Here is a 17,766-nt window from a genome sequence, read left to right as displayed (position 1 = left end):
GTAAAGTTTCATTTTGCAGGATAATTGAGGGGTTTTCAGAAATGTGTGAGTGATTTTTGGATTTGTGTGTAGAGTTCTGTAGAGTTTCAGAAAATGTGTTTAAACCATTGAGAAAAACTGCAACAATAAAGTTAACAATACTACAAAATGTCGCTATAAATAGACAGATTTCTCATGTTTTCATTATTCACAATAGCAGTTGACCACGTGGTTTGGGAAGACCTGTTCTTAGTTGGAAGAGGGCAATCCTGGTGCGTTGGCTCAGGCACAAACAACCTTAGCTTGCTGCAGTATACTGACTAAGCATTCAGTCCTGGAAAAATGTCCTTGCTTGATGACGTGCCAAGCCAAAGCGAGGGCGAGGGTTGAGAGCCATCAGCCATCAGCGACCACAGCTTTGGGTCGAGCTCGGGTCAGTCAGGGCCGGGGTCCGAAAAGGAAAGGACAGCATTATTAAGTCAAAGAGTTTCTTGGAGGGACTGACCCGTGTTTATGGGTTCGGTTGTTAAGTCTTCCATGCTCCTCAATGAAGACCTTTCCTCCATGTCACAAATCATCAACGGCTGTGAAACACCGTCCAGCTGTTATAAATCTCGCTGGAAGACTTTTTGTGCTCAAGTCCAAAAGTGGGCAAAACGTTTTCCCACAGAGGATTAGAGTGTCAAAAGCATTGTGATTTAGGTTTAAAGTTCTCTCCTTTCGGGGCATGGAGCTTTTATTGTTGTTTTAATGTGGTGGAGTAACGGTGGCTAAAAATGGGGCAATGGTGAGTCTTGTCTTAAAGGAGCTAGAGGGGCAGCGTCTGATCAGGTACAGCAGATGGCAGTATGGCTAAATACGACTCCACTCTGCCACGGTTATGAATGTGGTGTCAGTAATTGTTCGGTGACTTGATCGCCAAAACAATACGCTTTGTTTGCATTTTTAAATACAGCTGAGAGACATGGGTTTGATTCCTCCCTCGGGGGAGTTAGCATGTTCTCCCTGTGCATGCGTTGATTTTCTCCGAGTACTATGGTTTCCGGGGCGGCATGGTGGTCTAGTGGTTAGCGCGCAGACCTCACAGCGAGGAGACCAGGGTTCAATTCCACCCTCGGTTTTCTTCGGGTACTCCGGTTTCCTCCCACATTCCAAAAACATGCTAGGTTAATTGGCGACTCCAAATTGTCCATAGGTATGAATGTGAGTGTGAATGGTTGTTTGTCTATATGTGCCCTGTGATTGGCTGGCGACCAGTCCAGGGTGTACCCCGCCTCTCACCCTAATGATGAAGACAAGCGGCATAGAAAAGGGATAAATGGAATAATAATGAAATGTTTCTAAAATATGTTAGCAGTATAATCTGCCATCATATTTTAGTAACAAGCAACAACAGCAAGTATTCATATGCTTTTGCGGTTATAGTGCAACCTTAAGATTAACATAATCATCATAGTGTCCATCATATAAAATGCAACGATGCCGAGGACCTCTATATGAAGACTCCATAAGAAAACCAGTCGACTCCCCCGGAACCACAAGCAGCCCCGCCTCCCCTCGCTTTGGTCGTGTCCCAAATCCCAAAACCTCAACTTGAAAAACATATAGAAGAAACCGCATCGCAGATTAACACCCCAGCCCGACAAGCAAACAGGGCAAACCGCCACTATGGTGCATTTGGGTCTGGACTATTTACGGTGGTGGGGAATCGATGTGTCTTAAGTCATTTCATAGAGGTCACAGAGGGCATCATGTGACCATGGAACTCTGAAGCTACAGATGGGCCGCCACTATAAACACACACTTCATTAGGATGCACGCATGAAAAAGTCAACTTGACACGCTGGTGTTTTTCTTGGCTGACGTTTTTGTGGCTTTCATTGCGGCGTAGTGACAGACGTGGGCAAGAGAGTGAGCGAGAAGAGAGCGAGAGTGAGCGGGTGCATCCAAGAGGCAAAAGGATTTCTGAAGTGTACCGTCCTTCCTGTGTGGACTTTTTCTGGGATGTCAAAGAAAATTGATTGAGAACCATACATCATCATCATTATCCTCACCGCTTTTTAAAATGTATATACTATTTAAATATAGTCTTGTTGGTGACTGCAACCTCCATGACCTCTACTGCAGTTCATAAACATGATTGTTGACTTCTTTTTGGGGATTTTTGAACAATTGTACAAACACTGCTTTGTCACGCCCTGTGTGGGTTCCCACGTGACAGGTTACCTTCTGGGCTTTGGTTTCCGTTTTGGACACTTATTTTGTATTGGACTTCCTGTTTTGCCTGGTCTGCCTTCGTTGCCATAGCCACCCAGACCTGTCCCTATTTTGTCCCGTCTATTTAGTTCAGGTGTGTGCTTCTCCCTGTGTGGGATCGTTGTTGTTTGTCCGCCCGCTACCTGGGTTGTTTTTTTCCTGCTGCTGCTATTATTGCACGTAATAAATATTATTTACCTGCATTTGGTCCTGCTCTCTGCATCCTGGGGTCGCACCGCAACACAGACATGCCGCACCGTGACATGATTTCTGTTTTGTTTTTGTCATACATAATGTTTCACATCATTAAACAAATATGCGTCAATCATAACACCACATGCTGTTTTTAAATACACTTTTTGTTATTAAGAGAGACAAAAATCCAAACCTACATGGCGAAAAAGTAATTCTCCCCTAAATTTAATAACTGATTGGGACACCCTTAGCAGCAACAACTGCAATCAAACAGTTGCAATAACTTGCAATGAGTCTCTTATAGTGCTGTGGAGGAATTTTTGTCCCACTCATCTTTACAGAATTGTTGTAATTCAGCCACATTGGAGGGTTTTCCAGCATGGGGGTTACCCGAACCCTAACCCTAACCCAAGCCTTTTTAAGGTCATGCCACAGCATCTCAATAGGATTCAGGCCACTCCAAAGTTTTCATTTTGCCAGTCACAGGTGGACTTTTTTTTGGAAGACAGCAGAATCCATGGTTGATCTTAGCAAGTCTTCCAGTTCCTGGAGCAGCAAAACAGCCCCAGACCATCACACTACCACCACCATATTTTACTATTTTACTTTATACCACTTGTAATGGGGGACACACCATTCAGAGTATTTCCCCAAAGGTAGGGGAAAACAGCAGAATCAATGGTTGATCCATGGATTGATCTATGGAATCCATGGATTATCAATTACTTTTCTGGCAAAAATTGAGATGACCCTTTATGTTTTTGTTCAGCAGTGGTTTCGGTCTCAGAACTCAACCATGCAGGCCGTTTTTGCCCACTGCCCAGTATGAAGGAGTCACAAACACTCACCTTAAGTGAGGCCTGCTGTTCCTTGGATGTTGTTTCTTAGATGACCTGTTGCTGCGCTCTTGGGGTCATTTTGGTTGGCCGGACAATCTGGGAAGGTTCACCGCCGTTCCATGTTTTCACCATGTGTAGATAATGGCTCTCACTGTGGTTCTGTGTGTATGCATGCATATATTTTAGGGGTGCTCCGATAGATCGGCCACAGATCGGTATCGGCCGATATCAGTGAAAAAGGAAGGTATCGACATTGAAAGTAACTCATTCATTCATTCATTTTCTACCGCTTTTCCTCACGAGGGTTGCGGGGTCCCAGCTGTCTTTGGGCGAGAGGCCGGGTACACCCTGGACTGGTCGCCAGCCAATCACAGGGCACATATAGTCAAACAACCATTCACACTCACATTCATACCTATGGACAATTAGACACCAATTAACCTAGCATGTTTTTGGAATGTGGGAGGAAAACGGAGTACCCGGAGAAAAACCCACGCATGCACGGGGAGAACATGCAAACTCCACACAGAGATGGCCGAGGTTGGAATCGAACCCTGGTCCTCCTAGCTGTGAGGTCTAACCACTTGTCCGCCGTGCTGCCCATTGAAAGTAACTCTCACAAGAAAAACCCTTGTTGACCCCTAATATATATTTCAACATTTACACTGCATCTAGTATGTGATCGGTATTGGTATCGGCCGATTTCAGTCAAGTATTATCGGTATGGGCAGCAAAAAATCTTGATCAGAACATCCAAATATGCAAAGCAAGTACACAATCCATTTTAGGAATAACAACTCTGTTTGACATTTTAAGTTGAAAGGTCAGATTGTCGGGTGGATGTTTACTACTTTGGCACAGTATATGCTTATAATTACAAATCATAACATGGCAATCACTTACTCCAAAGCTGCTGTCTCTGCTTTATCGTTATGGCATTTAAGTTGTTTATCCACGAAAGTTGTTAAAGTAGTTGTGTGACCTTTTGCACAAAGCTTGGAGCTGCTGTCCAAACAGACAGCGGAGGATGATGTGGTGAGTAATGCGCAACCTACTTTGGCTTTGGAACACGTCTCTAATTACAAACAGTAGTGCAAATGTGAATTATTAATCTTGTGTTGCAAGAGAAGAACCATCGGGGTTTGCTTCAGGTGGGAAAATGCAGGGAGACAGGTAAAAAAAAAAACATGACTTTGATCAGGTCGACGACACAACATCAACATGAACAACAACACAAACACACCAGCATCGATGCAATGTGTTGGAGTCAGGGGGGATTCCCAGAGGGTGGGTCTCCGCGTCGGAATAAGGTCACCTCATCTTGTAGTGCTGTACAAACACACATGCCAACAAAAACAACATTTTCCCCTTCACAAGTCGGTTTGTTTCAAAACAACACAGACAACTGAGGCGCACAAAGATGCGTCATCTGTAACGGTACTAAACATTCAAAGCATTCCTGTATTGGACGGAATAAAACATTGGGAACCTCTGTTGCTTTTCCAAGTTATTCCTCATTTCAACACCCTTTTCCCCACATAGGAAATCATATAAAGGGAATCCATCCATCCATCTATTGTCTATGCTGCTTGTTCTCACTAGGTTTGCTGGTGTGCTGGAGCCTATCCCAGTTGTCTTTGGGCACGAGGCGGGGTACACCCTGGACTGGTCGGGAATTCGCCCGGAGTCAAACTGTCAGCATCCTCCTGTACAGGCAATGTTTTAGGTGACATTTTTAAAATAAAATAAACCAAAAATTATAGTTGTTTTAAAATGTCATACATATGGTTGGGGCTGCACGGTGGAAGCAGTGGCACAGACCACACCGCTAGGATGTTCGATTCCCCACTCGGGCATCTCCCCATGCGTCTGTACATCTGAGTGGTTAGCATGTAGGCCACACAGTCAGGAGATCGAGAAGACCTGGGTTTGATTCTCTGTGTGGAGTTTGCATGTTCTCCCCGTGCATGCGTGGGTTTTCTCCGGGTACTCCGGTTTCCTCCCACATTCCAAAAACATGCTAGGTTAATTGGTGACTCCAAATTGTCCATAGGTATGAATGTGAGTGTGAATGGTTGTTTGTCTATATGTGCCCTGTGATTGGCTGGTGACCAGTCCAGGGTGTACCCCACCTCTTGCCCAAAGACAGCTGGGATAGGCTCCAGCACCCCCGCGACCCTCGTGAGGATAAGCGGTAGAAAATGAATAAATGAACTTTAAACATGCATAAATACAATTAACGGTTGTCATTATACAGCTCTTAGAATAGTGCAGGTGTGCCTAATATTGTGGCCTGTGGTGTGTTTAAGTACTGTACCTTCTTTTCTTCACCTTAAAAGTACAATATATCCTGTACAATATAAGACAAATAAAAGCATCATGTAATAAGAATATAATGTATCTGATGGAGATCCACGTGGTGGTGCATTCTTAGTGGGTGATATAAATATAAATATTACAAATAAATAAATAAATATTACAATGTTTTTTTTATATGGATATCAAATAAGTCCATGATACAATTCATGACACATTTTGTAGAACATTGTCAGTAGGAATGTAGTCACTTTGACCAAGATCATAAATTCAATTTTAAGTTTTTAAATGCACTTTAAGGCATCTTGACGCATGTACACTCATACACTCTAATTCATGCATGCAAGCAAAGGAGGAGGAATGACACCAAGGTGGTAACCAGAAGTGTTCTTCTGTGTAACATATTGTTCGATATACATGTGTACTGAACCGTGACCCCTCTTCAGTGGTGGTATCATTCACAAAAAGACAATGTCAAAAAAGTAATAATATGATTTTTCATTCATTCATTCATTTTCTACCGCTTATCCTCATGAGGGTTGCAGGGGGTGCTGGAGCCTATCCCAGCTGTCTTCGGGCGAGAGGCGGGGTTACACCCTGGACTGGTGGCCAGTCAATCACAGGGCACATATAGACAAACAACCATTCACACTCACATTCATACCTATGGACAATTTGGAGTCGCCAATTCATCTTTTTTGGAATGTGGGAGGAAACCGGAGTATTCGGAGAAAACCCACGCATGCACGGGGAGAACATGCAAACTCCACACAGAGATGGCCGAGGGTGGAATTGAACCCTGGTCTCCAAGCTGTGAGATCTGCGTGCTAACCACTCAACCGCTGTGCCACCCTAATCTGATTTTAGTAGTAAAAATTTTTAAATCAGTGGGTTTTTTTTTAAAGGCAAACATGCAACTTTACAGTTTATGTTACTTTGCGAATCTTGCAAGATTTAGTTCGACTTTTGAGGCACATTCTTCCAGAAAGCTTTGATTGAATTCCATATGAGGTTCCACTGTACGAGGAAGCTGAACTGGAAAATTCCCCACAAGTGAAGTTATTCATGCTATCTGTCTTCATTTTCAACTATTGTTTTGATTTCCCAGTCTGGGTGTGTTGATCTTCGATTCATTAAGACACAAAGAGCAGGGTTTAATTTGAATCATCTGCACAATTTAATGACATTATTTGGGATTTGTGAGGAGAGACTCAGAAAACACAACAATGACATGATGTTTCCGTTAATAAATGCCGAGAAGATGTCAAGATGTTGTAATAAATTAATGAGACATTTCATTTCATTTAAATATGATAGCCAGTCCTCTCCCAGCGGTGTCTTTACATTATAATATTACGGTCATAAAATGTTTTTTTTTATTATTTATTGGGTGGAACGGTCTTTCTTGCAGCTGCACACAATGATTCAATCAAGAGCCACAAATATGTGTTGAAGATGATGAGTCACGGGCCGGTCCTGACCCATAACAAAAAAAAAAAAACTATATTTGAATCCAAAACGTATTACAAAAATGACTCACTAGTACATGCAGACAGATAGTAGAAGATACCAAACATTCAAAGAATCAAAAGCAGCAAGAAAGCCCTCTGTGTGTACCAATGATGGACCTTCTATTATTGCAATTTGGCCACGCCCCCTTGAAATGCACCAATCAAATGAGAGTGTGCATGAGTAAAGTGTGCGCCTGCTGGTAGTCACCATTACATTGAGTGAGGATGTCCTCCAGGAAGACTTGGCTCATGTCTGGAAAGTTGACCACAAGTTTCATTAAAGCCCAGTACAGGTCCTGGTCCTCATCCAGATCTTGATCCTCATCCTTGTCCTGGCCCTGGTCCGGCTCTGGAAATACTGCAGGAATATTTATTGAAGCTACTAGGCATCAGATTTCAACATAACTTTTACTATAGAAAATAATTTTGTTAATCTGTTTTAACTATGGGCTGCAAGGTGTTCGAGTGGTTAGCGTGCGGGCCACACAGCTAGGAGACCCAAGTTTAATTCCACCCTCGGCCATCACTGTGTTGAGTTTGCATGTTCTCCCCATGCATGCGTGGGTTTTCTATGTGCCCTGTAATTGGCTGATGACCAGTCCAGGGTGTACCCCACCTCTCGCCTGACAGCTGGAATAGGCTCCAGCACCCCCGCGACCCTCGTGAGGATAAGCGGGAGAAAATGAATGAATGAATGAATGAATGTTTTAACTATAATGTTTTACCTTACACTTTATCATTGACTATTCAATGCGTTGCATTAGCCATTCGGGATAGGGATAATAATTGATTAATTTGAATGTTAGAATCCGTGGAATTGATTAATCGTGTCCTTAGAAGAATAAAAGTTTAAACATAGCATGCACTACTGCAACCAGAAGAAACACTGTTAATTCATTTATAGCCCAACATTTTGTGTGAAAAGAATTGGTGCCTGCCAGGGTGCTGCAATGATGTCAGCTTCCCTCTGGGCTCTCTGGCTCCCTCTGATGTACAGAGGCAGTATTACAGTTCAGTCCATCCATTTTCTATACCGAATGTCCTCCAATTAAATGCTTAGCTCAGATGCTTTGCTCGGAAATACTTCATGAGAAAACATTAATATAGTTATTTTTCTCATTTTCGTAATTTATTTTATACTTGTACCCTTTGAATGTTAGGATGCTGTGTGATGAGTTTATACTTCTTGGCTTACAGCCATAAAGAAGCCCACCCCTCTGTGAGATCTTAAAACAACTGTTTTGCAGTGCCCTCTACAACTGAATGTTTTGAGCCATCCCAAACTTCTTCCAGTGTCTATTTCCAAATGCACAAACCTGATTATCTGAAACTTTGGTATCATTTAACACGAGAATACAACATTCTAACTACATTTATAGGTCATTTATAGGTTAGCGCTTTTTTTTCTTTCCCTAATTAATGTGAAAGTACGCCAATATCTTGCCTTGGTTTGCGTAAATGTTCTGGTTAGCGTCCATTACGGTGCACTTCTTCCCATGTTACTAATACACTGCCTGAGTCCAACTGTATTCCTAATGTTCCTATTTTTTATCAAAAAACTGTGAGAAACTTGTTCAACTCGAGAAATAACTCATGGCAAAACCGGAAGGTGATGTCTGTGTGATTCCGTTAGCATCTGTTTCAGTTAAGAGTCAGACCGTCTGTAACATATTAATGACGCTAACCAAGGCTCTACTGTATCTAAAAGATGTTTTTTTCACAAAAGTGAATTATTCTTCACTTTTTTGGTTAACCTCCTAATGAGCAACCTATATTTACATTAACAAAACTCCTAAGGAGTGCCTCCTCATCCATGGCTGTGACTGCACGTCACTGGAAATTGCTCACCTGACGCTATCCTTCCCTCGCTGATCCTGCCTGCTGATCCTGCCTGCGCCGCTCCAACGGTGATGCTCGGCCTGCAAAGCATCACAGCAATATATGTGAATTTGTGTGGTACAAACATGTTGTTTTACATGCTTCATGAAAGTGAAAACCAGAGACGATCTTATAGCATGTTATTCGGATCTCAGTAAGACTGTCCAGATGTACCAAATGAAGTGACCAGAGCGTGCCTTCAATAAGTCATCTTGCTTGTCTTTACCGCCATCTAGGGGCTACACATGGTACTGGTGGTTCAACATGAACATGAACTCTGACACTATGAATGAACTCTTGTAGTATTTCTCTTATCAGTACTGGGCCAAAAAAAATGTTTCTGATTATTTGTGATTTTTTTAATAACATTTTTCTTTGTTCATCTCGCTCGGTATCCTCCTCTTTTCTGTTCTTCTGGGCCAACATTTCTTGTACATGCTTAGTGATTTAAAAACAACATATACTGTACAAAAAACAGTGTTTGTCAAGGTAAACACAAAAGACATAAAAATGCAACATCATGTCCTGACCTTTTAAGTCACTAAAGTTACTAAATAAAAAAAAAAACTTTAAACATGGCTGCAAGGTGGAGAGTGGTTAGTGCGCAGGCCACACAGCTAGGAGACCGGAGTTCGATTCCACCCATGGCCATCCCATGTTTAATTACCCAAACAAAGAACTAACGATTACAGAAGGTTCCGCTTGGAAAAAACTGACACTAAAATTAAATGAAATTAGTAGATATTACATTTAACAGTAAAAAACAAAAAAACACTAAACGCACATTGCTATGATAGATTGCCTCACAAATAATCAAAGCACTACATTAATAATGGGTGTCCAAAAAAAATATTTTTACATTTTTATAGAGCAATATTTGATATTTAATTTATACTGTATCATCAGGATATCACGCAGCCCTCGGTTGATGAATGAAGAATAAACAATATAACATCAAGAAAGTAACAATACTTCCTTGTTTGTTGTCTTACTTACTCTTGCGTCCTTCTGTCAACTCTTCTACTGTCAGACGTGTTCATCTTCAAATTTCCCACATTTGTGGAGGTTTCAAACCGATGACTATCCATCTATTATGCATAATAGAAATGTGAAGGAGAGACACATACTGCAAACTGGGTGTGTATTATACAAAAGGGAACACTCAGATAAAGGTGTATGCACGTTTGGTTCCACATTTTGGCGATTGAATGCTAAACACTAACCTGGTCATTATTCTATGGTCCTAACAATGCTATTCTAAAGAACAAATACAATTTAATAAACCACAGTTTAACATAATGAAAACTAGTAATTCTATTGTAGTTCTCCAACACGTCACCCGTGCATCCATTTTTGTACCCTTTGTCTTTACTAAGGTCAAGGGTATGCTGGAGCCTATCCCAGCTGTCTTAAGGGGAGAAGACAGATCTCGTACTGCCGGAACGCCCCCACAGGACACTGCCAGAGACACAGTTAAATGCTACAAAGCACATGTAGACTGGTCAGGCTAACTCCCATGCACCCCTTTGTGTCACCCAAGACCCTTAGCATCCAGATGAGGAATTCAGGGTGAAAATCGGAAGGTATGTCAGTGGGTTTCAGTGTTTCTTCCACTTCCTGACTATGTATGTCCTCAGGCCTTCGTCCTCACTGTAAAGAGTGTGGATGGGCACTTCTTCTCCTTTCTGAGGCGTGAAAAAGTTTGTCAGAACCACTTTGAGGTGGACCGAAAATGGGGCTCCATGGGCTCACCCAACACCTACCCACACCCTAGTTTTTGCCTCGACCACTGCCGAAGCCGCTTGGTCTGCCGTTGCCTGTTGGATTCTGCAAGAGTCCCACAAAACAAATTTCAAGACAAAATATTTAATTTGATTAACACATTTTAAAGTACCATTAAAAACATGAATTCTTGTCATATCAGGTTAAACGTGAAAAAGGACTGTTGACTTAGACTTGCATGGAATCAATATATGCATTATCCACAAATACTTAAAAATGACTTCACAACTACATTTAAAACTCGTCTTATTTTTTTTTGCCAGTTATTATCAATGAGCCATGTATGTTGTACAGTTCGACCACTTTAGAAGTCAAACATGCACTGTCTGCCTTCAGTTTGCTTTTTGTCCCACCAACAGCAGTGGCGGTCCACATCCTGTTACGACTACAGCTCCTTATGTGATGGAATAATAGTAGTCCTACATCCTGGCCTGGTTCTTGCTGGCTCTGAGGGTCACTTGGCAGGGGTGGCCTTCAGTGGTAGTGTGTATATCTATGACGAGTATGTATCTGTAAGCATGATCACAGCTTGGGTTGTTTGGCCATCTTTGCCTTCAGGTTCTCCGCCAGCTTGTCCAGGAACTCAAAGGTGTTTAGGTAATCGGAGCGTGTCACACTGCAAGCAGAAAAAACATTATTATTTATTACAAGATACTGAAATAAAGTGCCATATGGTGACTTTGTGTAATGCGGACTACTGACCACTAGAGGGCAGTCGTGATATAAGCAACTTGCAAGCAAAGACCTGATGCACAAAACTGATAAACACAACTGCCAAATTGGGCTAAGGCAGGGTTAGCGAGCCATGGCTTTGGATCTACTATGGAAGGTTGAGCAGAGCAGTACTATAGTACTTTCAAGAAGTGGATAAACGCTTCAATTCAACTACAGCAGCTCGTGTTGTGGCTGCACATGAGATTGTAAGGAGGGGGAAGCCGTTCACATGTGGAGAATACATGAAAGAACCCTTCATTAAATATCGGAGCATCTATTCTCTGAATTACAAAAGTAAATCATAATGTCACCATTATGTGGTACGGCTCAGTCATTTTGGTAGAGATACGCTAAAGAATGTGCACCACGCTTGTTTACAGAACACAACTACGTGCCACCATGTTTTCTACTTATTTCGCCACTGACTTTGGCAGCCCTTTGATGCAGATGGCCAAATCCTTGGTCATGAAGCCGGCCTCGATGGTCTCGATACAAACAGCCTCCAGTGCTTCTGAGAAGACACCCAGCTCCTTGTTGTTGTCCAGTTTGGCCCGATGGAGGAGGCCCCTGGTCCACGCAAAGATGGAGGCTGTGGCAACAAAATGAGACGCAGTAAAGAAATCATCTCAAACTGCTATCTGGCTAATTTAGGGTGTTTGTTACCGATGGGGTTTGTGGAGGTTTCTTTGCCCTGCTGGTGTTGTCTGTAGTGGCGTGTCACCGTGCCATGCGCAGCTTCTGACTCCACAGTGCGCCCGTCAGGACAGATCAACACGCTGGTCATCATTCCCAAAGAGCCGTAGCCTGCAATCGGGGAAAAAGTTGCTGCCGTATTTCTCATTCATTTGCTGATGTGTCGTCTACTGGACCACCGACCTTGTGCTACAGAGTCAGATTGGACATCCCCATCGTAGTTCTTGCAGGCCCAAATGAAGCCGCCTTCAGATTTCATGGCCTGGGCCACCATGTCGTCAATCAGTCGGTGCTCGTACCAAATTCCTTTGGCCTCAAACTGAACGCGGTATTCCCTGAGGAAACACAACAATGCCAACAAAAGAGTGTGTATATGTAGTGGGTTCTCGCCAAGTTACGATTTCTTATTATTTGTGAAAAACCCAGACCTCTTGTGCTTAAGCTCTAAGAAAATATATACTTTTGCCGGCAGAATACACGCCTCATTTACTTCAGGTCAGTAATCATTTCTAAACACAATAGTTCCCTGCTATTTGCAGGGGTTATCATCCAAGACCATCATCTGATGACAAAAAAACAGGAGTAGTTGAGATGACCATAAAAACGTTCCTGCTAAATCGTACTGCTAGCTTAACATTGACATTCCCCTCCAATTTCAGATTAACATTTGCAGTAAAAACTGTTTTAATCACAGTAATCCCTTGCAGTTTGCACTTGAAATTTTGCAGCTTCACTCAGTTTTTCCAAAACATATTACGGTAATTAATAAATCATGCCGTTTCATGGTCGAATACAACACATATTTTTAGAGCGAGGGTCACCGATGTGGTGCCTGCAGCACAACGCGCATCTTCTTTGTATGTGCGCGTGTGTATGTGTTCATACTTCTCATAGATCTCCTGGAATATGTCCTTGAAGCGCCCGTCATACTTCTTCAGGATGGTGTTCTTGGTGCTGAGGTAGAGAGGCCAGGATTTAGTCAGGGCCATCTGAAAAGAGCTGTGAGCAAAGTCTCGGATGGACTTGTCCGTGTTGTACATCCCCAAAGCCACACCACCCGTGCCTGCACACACACACACACACAATATAGATCAGGACTACTCAACTACATAATAAGGATGGTGACAGTTTAAAAAATGTTAAGGTCCAAGGTCATGACAAGTACGACAAGGACATAAAGGACATGCACGTGTTCAGCTGTTTCAGTATAACATCATAAGAGCACTTAATAAAAAGTAGTATCATAGCAATATTTTAATTGCAAATTTAAAAAAATTTGAGAGCAGGACTTAGAAAAGATAATTTGGCTTTGCTCGCAGTTATTTTTAATTTCTGTGTCCGTGTATCCAAACTGAGAAAAACTGAATTGTGATGTTTCATCTGAAAGTAACTCTGAAGATAAGATTCCCTCAAAACAGCGTTGACTTTGTAACAAAGTAAACAGATGACCTTCCCCACTGCAGTTTGACATTGATGATTCTCTGATTTTGTATCAACATTTGTAATCAAAAGTGACCGTTGTGATTATTAGATTAGATTAGGGGTCACCACCCAGTGGACCCCCCATGACCGCATGATGCGTCAGCAAGTCTGCTTTTAATTAAGGTTATATCACCATGCGAGATATGTCATGTTACACATAACGGTATGAATATCGGATGATATCGGTATTGTAAATTGAGATTTGGACAATATTGGTTATCGGCAAAAAAAGCCAATATCGGACACCCCTAAATAAAATTAAACGAAAAAGACCAACAAATAGGCAACAATGACATTTTTAGAAGTTCTGACGTTGAACAATGATATCAGAAAGTGTGACGATCACAGAATGCTTGAATGTACACACCAACGGACTGCATACCTTCAAAATTGTGTACGACAAACTTGACCGGCTCCCCTCTTAAGGGCGTGTAGATCATCTCAACTTTGCCTGGCTCAGGAACCACAAAGTCAGTGGCTTTGTACTGTGTTGAAAAAAAATAAAAAATCAATGTAACCACATGATAAACCAATACAGTATGTACAGTCATGAACCCCTGTTTGCTGACTGTAAGACACAGCCATGCTTTTCATATACAAATTACACAATGTGCCATGTGACTCTTCACCTAAATAGTTCCTGCACTGTTGACTTTGGTCCGTTTTTACAGGGCAGCCTCTCAATTCTGCCTGCAGGGACTGACTATGGCGGTCCAAAGGACAACTGATGAAATATAATCTTTGACTTTACATCTACAGACCAGTGAGTGATAACACGACTCACAGTGATCATAGATAGCCATTGAACAAGCCATTATGCATTCAGTTTGTTTTTGACTCCACAGTAACACTCAAACAAGGTTCTTGCTACAACAAAATCTCAAGGGACAATGCTACAGAAAGTAAACAGAAAGTAAACAGTATTTTAGAGCATTTTTAATGAACTGGTGAGGTCATTACGTGCTCTGAGTTTTAATACTCCCAATGAAGACGGTCTACATTTCATGGGATATTGTGGTGGGCTTATGTTGCACAGGAAATGGTCGCTAGCATCTTTAGCTTTCTTTAAAGAAGCACTCTTTATTTGAAAATGAGCCAACAGAAACGCCCTGCCAAACACAGCACAAACAGGCAGGAGGTTATCAACACAGAAGACTATATAACTTGCCGTGAGAACAGCAACATAAGTTAACACGAATGAAACAACATAACTGTACCACACAGACTATGCAGGTAGCAAAATAAGAATTACACATTAAAATACATACCTAAATATACCCCCATCTGTAACCCGCAAGGCATGCTGGGTAATCTGTACCCATCATATTGTCTCCCAAGAAGGTAGATAGATACATTTAGGAAATGCATTTTTTTATTTTTACCTGGTCTCCATGGGCGTGCCTGCCGATAATGATGGGCTTCACCCACCCGGGAACCAGACGGGGGATGTTCCGGCAGATTATAGCCTCCCGGAATACGGTGCCACCCAAGATGTTCCGGATGGTTCCATTAGGCGAACGCCACATCTGCTTCAGCTTGAACTCCTCCACACGCTTCTCGTCCGGAGTGATAGTGGCGCACTTGATGCCCACATTGTAGCGCCGTACAGCCTCAGCCGCATCCACCGTCACTTGGTCATTAGTGGCATCGCGGTTCTCCATTCCGAGGTCATAGCTGAGTGGGGAAATGATGGAAAAGACAGACGACTCAGAATTGATCTCCATCCATCCATCAATTTTTTATGCCGCTTATCCTCAGAATTCATCTCAAAGTTACATATTATTAGTAGGACGTGGATGTAAAAAAGATTGGCAATTAAGGGATGTCGACCCATTAAAGGCAGCGAACAAAATCTCTCTTCGTTCAATTCTCTGCTATCTGTACTTCATGCAAGACACGACAAGCTGAAGGAAAGACACTTATCCACCGACCCGACTGGTTGTGCTTCCTTCTTGCATGATCCATGTCCTGAACGCCATGCTTTGTGTGAGAACAGCCATGACCTTTCACCCACTTCCTCCATCCACGAACCGGAAACTGATATATAACATACATATATATATATATATATATATATATACATACGTATATATATATATATATATACATACGTATATATATATATATATATATATATATATATATATATATATATATACATACGTATATATATATATATATATATACATATATACGTATGTATATATATATATACACATACGTATATATATATATATATATATATATATATATAACATTTTATTTCTATATTTTGCTATTAGTGTTGGTCAACTTCTTTTTACACTTGAATGACTGTATATACATACGTATATATATATATATATATATATATATATATATATATATATATATATATACGTATATATATATATATATATATATATACACATACGTATATATATATATATATATATATATATATATATATACACATACGTATATATATATATATATATACACATACGTATATATATATATATATATATATATATATATATACACATACGTATATATATATATATATATATATATATAACATTTTATTTCTATATTTTGCTATTAGTGTTGGTCAACTTCTTTTTACACTTGAATGACTGTTAATGCCCCATCCACACAGAAACTTTCCAATTATTGTTTTTTTGGCAGGTTTAATAAAATGTGTGTCCTCACTGTCAAATGAGTATATATTTGCATCCAGACAGGAAGGAGTCACTGGGTGAAAACCTCCACAAGGCACACCTAAGTGCGGCTCTGTAAACGGAAACACAGACGGAACCATGTGACACACCAAACTATCGAGGAAGACTCACTTCTGGTCACGTGACTGACGGCGACAGGTCGGTGAGCTCATTGTTATTCTGGCTGATGTCGTCTTTTATACAGTTTTACATGGATTTGTGCAACTGCAGACTGACCTGTTTCATAATGTAATCATGTAAAAGTCTTAAAAGAGCTCTAATCTGCATTATGAAGCATCTGCCTGTCAAACTCTGTAGGGAAAGAAAACACGAGGGTGCAGGAGAAAAAAAATACATCAAATCCGAAACCGCAACACAGCATGTGCAATTATAAATCCAATTTTAAAAAGGGACCACAGGCACAGGATGGCCACTTTACGCAGCAAAATCCAGAAATACCAATCATTCCAAGCGCAATCTTCGCTGCTTATTACCTGTGCAAGTCCAGCTCCAGGTAGGGGAAGATGAGCTTCTCCTTAATAAGCTCCCAGATGACACGAGTCATTTCATCTCCCTGCATCTCCACCACTGATCCTGCATGGATTTTGGCTGCCATTGCCGCGTCTGCGCAAGCACACGGGATATGAATGTTAGAATTATGAAGCATCCATTGTAAAGTTGCGGAGGGAAAAGGAAAAACTGGTTCAATGGGTTCATTCACAGAGTATGGGGGAGGAGTAACAACGTATAGACTAGCACAATAGCCCTGCTTAAACCTCATCTGTTCTGTCCCCAGCAGCAATAGCAATAGCTTCTAAACAGATGACTTATGAATCGTTACACCACAATAACAAGCCTATGTAGTGGTGGTGGTGGTGCAAAGATAGACAGAAGAATAGGAACAGGAAGTAAAATTGGACAAGAGCTGATAAGCGGAATGGTCAAGCCAAAAAAGTGCTTATACACACTTTCAAAAAATTAGGTGTTTTCTTTCTTAAATCGTAGGAATTAGTGCAGTATTTAAAAGAGCCTTTAGCTTGCTTACAGTTTGCTAACCCCGAACAATAGAGTAAACAAAACATTTCCGGGTTCTGCTCGCCATCTCTAGCCGAGACAGCGCCGCTAAAGCCCATATATCCTTACCTTATCTAGCGAGTAAAGGGAATTAAAAAAGACGTGTGATTTGCACAAATGTCCGAACCGAGAACTTGTGACAGCTTGTAGGAAGGAGCAGCAGGCACGTAGGTAACCGGCTTCCTTCCCAATCGAGCTAGCTTGACAAGCCATTGACCAATTAGAGAAGAGGAGGAAACTAAACAGCCAATCATAGGTGATCACAAGACCGAATGGGCGTAGCGTTATATGAGGCGAGATTGCCCGTTTGCTTTTAAGCAGTGAATGCAACGTTCCATCCGTTTTCTA

At 41.5% G+C, this 17,766-nt stretch overlaps 3 protein-coding genes across 3 annotated transcripts in view; 1 reads left to right on the top strand and 2 right to left on the bottom strand.

Annotated features, from left to right (window-relative positions):
* Positions 1–7,226: 7,226 nt before the first annotated feature.
* Positions 7,227–9,040, bottom strand: epsti1 (epithelial stromal interaction 1). The gene is made up of 2 exons (XM_058083011.1): positions 8,945–9,040; positions 7,227–7,454 (listed from the first exon to the last, which is right to left on the bottom strand). The coding sequence occupies exons 1-2, from the start codon at positions 9,024–9,026 to the stop codon at positions 7,258–7,260; spliced, it is 279 nt and encodes a 92-aa protein (XP_057938994.1). The 5' UTR covers positions 9,027–9,040; the 3' UTR covers positions 7,227–7,257.
* A 1,807-nt stretch (positions 9,041–10,847) lies between these two features.
* Positions 10,848–17,636, bottom strand: idh1 (isocitrate dehydrogenase (NADP(+)) 1). The gene is made up of 9 exons (XM_058081689.1): positions 17,488–17,636; positions 16,839–16,968; positions 15,028–15,319; positions 14,028–14,130; positions 13,049–13,226; positions 12,347–12,498; positions 12,134–12,274; positions 11,897–12,059; positions 10,848–11,372 (listed from the first exon to the last, which is right to left on the bottom strand). The coding sequence occupies exons 2-9, from the start codon at positions 16,958–16,960 to the stop codon at positions 11,279–11,281; spliced, it is 1,245 nt and encodes a 414-aa protein (XP_057937672.1). The 5' UTR covers positions 16,961–16,968; positions 17,488–17,636; the 3' UTR covers positions 10,848–11,278.
* kcnh3 (potassium voltage-gated channel, subfamily H (eag-related), member 3) overlaps positions 16,465–17,766 on the top strand; it is an 86,701-nt gene continuing 85,399 nt past the window's right edge. The window contains exon 1 of the mRNA XM_058081686.1: positions 16,465–16,503. The gene's annotated coding sequence lies outside the window, so the exon portion shown is untranslated. The remainder of the gene's footprint in view (positions 16,504–17,766) is intronic.

Source organism: Doryrhamphus excisus, chromosome 9, assembly GCF_030265055.1.
Source record: "Doryrhamphus excisus isolate RoL2022-K1 chromosome 9, RoL_Dexc_1.0, whole genome shotgun sequence".
In the NCBI taxonomy this organism is placed as follows: Eukaryota; Metazoa; Chordata; class Actinopteri; order Syngnathiformes; family Syngnathidae; genus Doryrhamphus; species Doryrhamphus excisus.
Note: the sequence above shows the minus strand (reverse complement) of the source record. Positions and strands in the feature narration are given on the sequence as shown.

What these genes read in the sequence shown, in the direction of transcription:
- epsti1 (XM_058083011.1), bottom strand. Translation starts at nt 9,026, where the DNA reads ATGCTTTGCAGGCCGAGCATCACCGTTGGAGCGGCGCAGGCAGGATCA. An exon ending in CGAGGGAAGGATAGCGTCAG is followed by an intron (nt 7,455 to 8,944) that starts GTGAGCAATTTC and finishes ATATTCCTGCAG; the next exon opens with TATTTCCAGAGCCGGACCAG.
- idh1 (XM_058081689.1), bottom strand. Translation starts at nt 16,960, where the DNA reads ATGGCAGCCAAAATCCATGCAGGATCAGTGGTGGAGATGCAGGGAGAT. An exon ending in GGCACGCCCATGGAGACCAG is followed by an intron (nt 14,131 to 15,027) that starts GTAAAAATAAAA and finishes TTTTCAACACAG; the next exon opens with TACAAAGCCACTGACTTTGT. An exon ending in AACCTCCACAAACCCCATCG is followed by an intron (nt 12,060 to 12,133) that starts GTAACAAACACC and finishes TTGTTGCCACAG; the next exon opens with CCTCCATCTTTGCGTGGACC.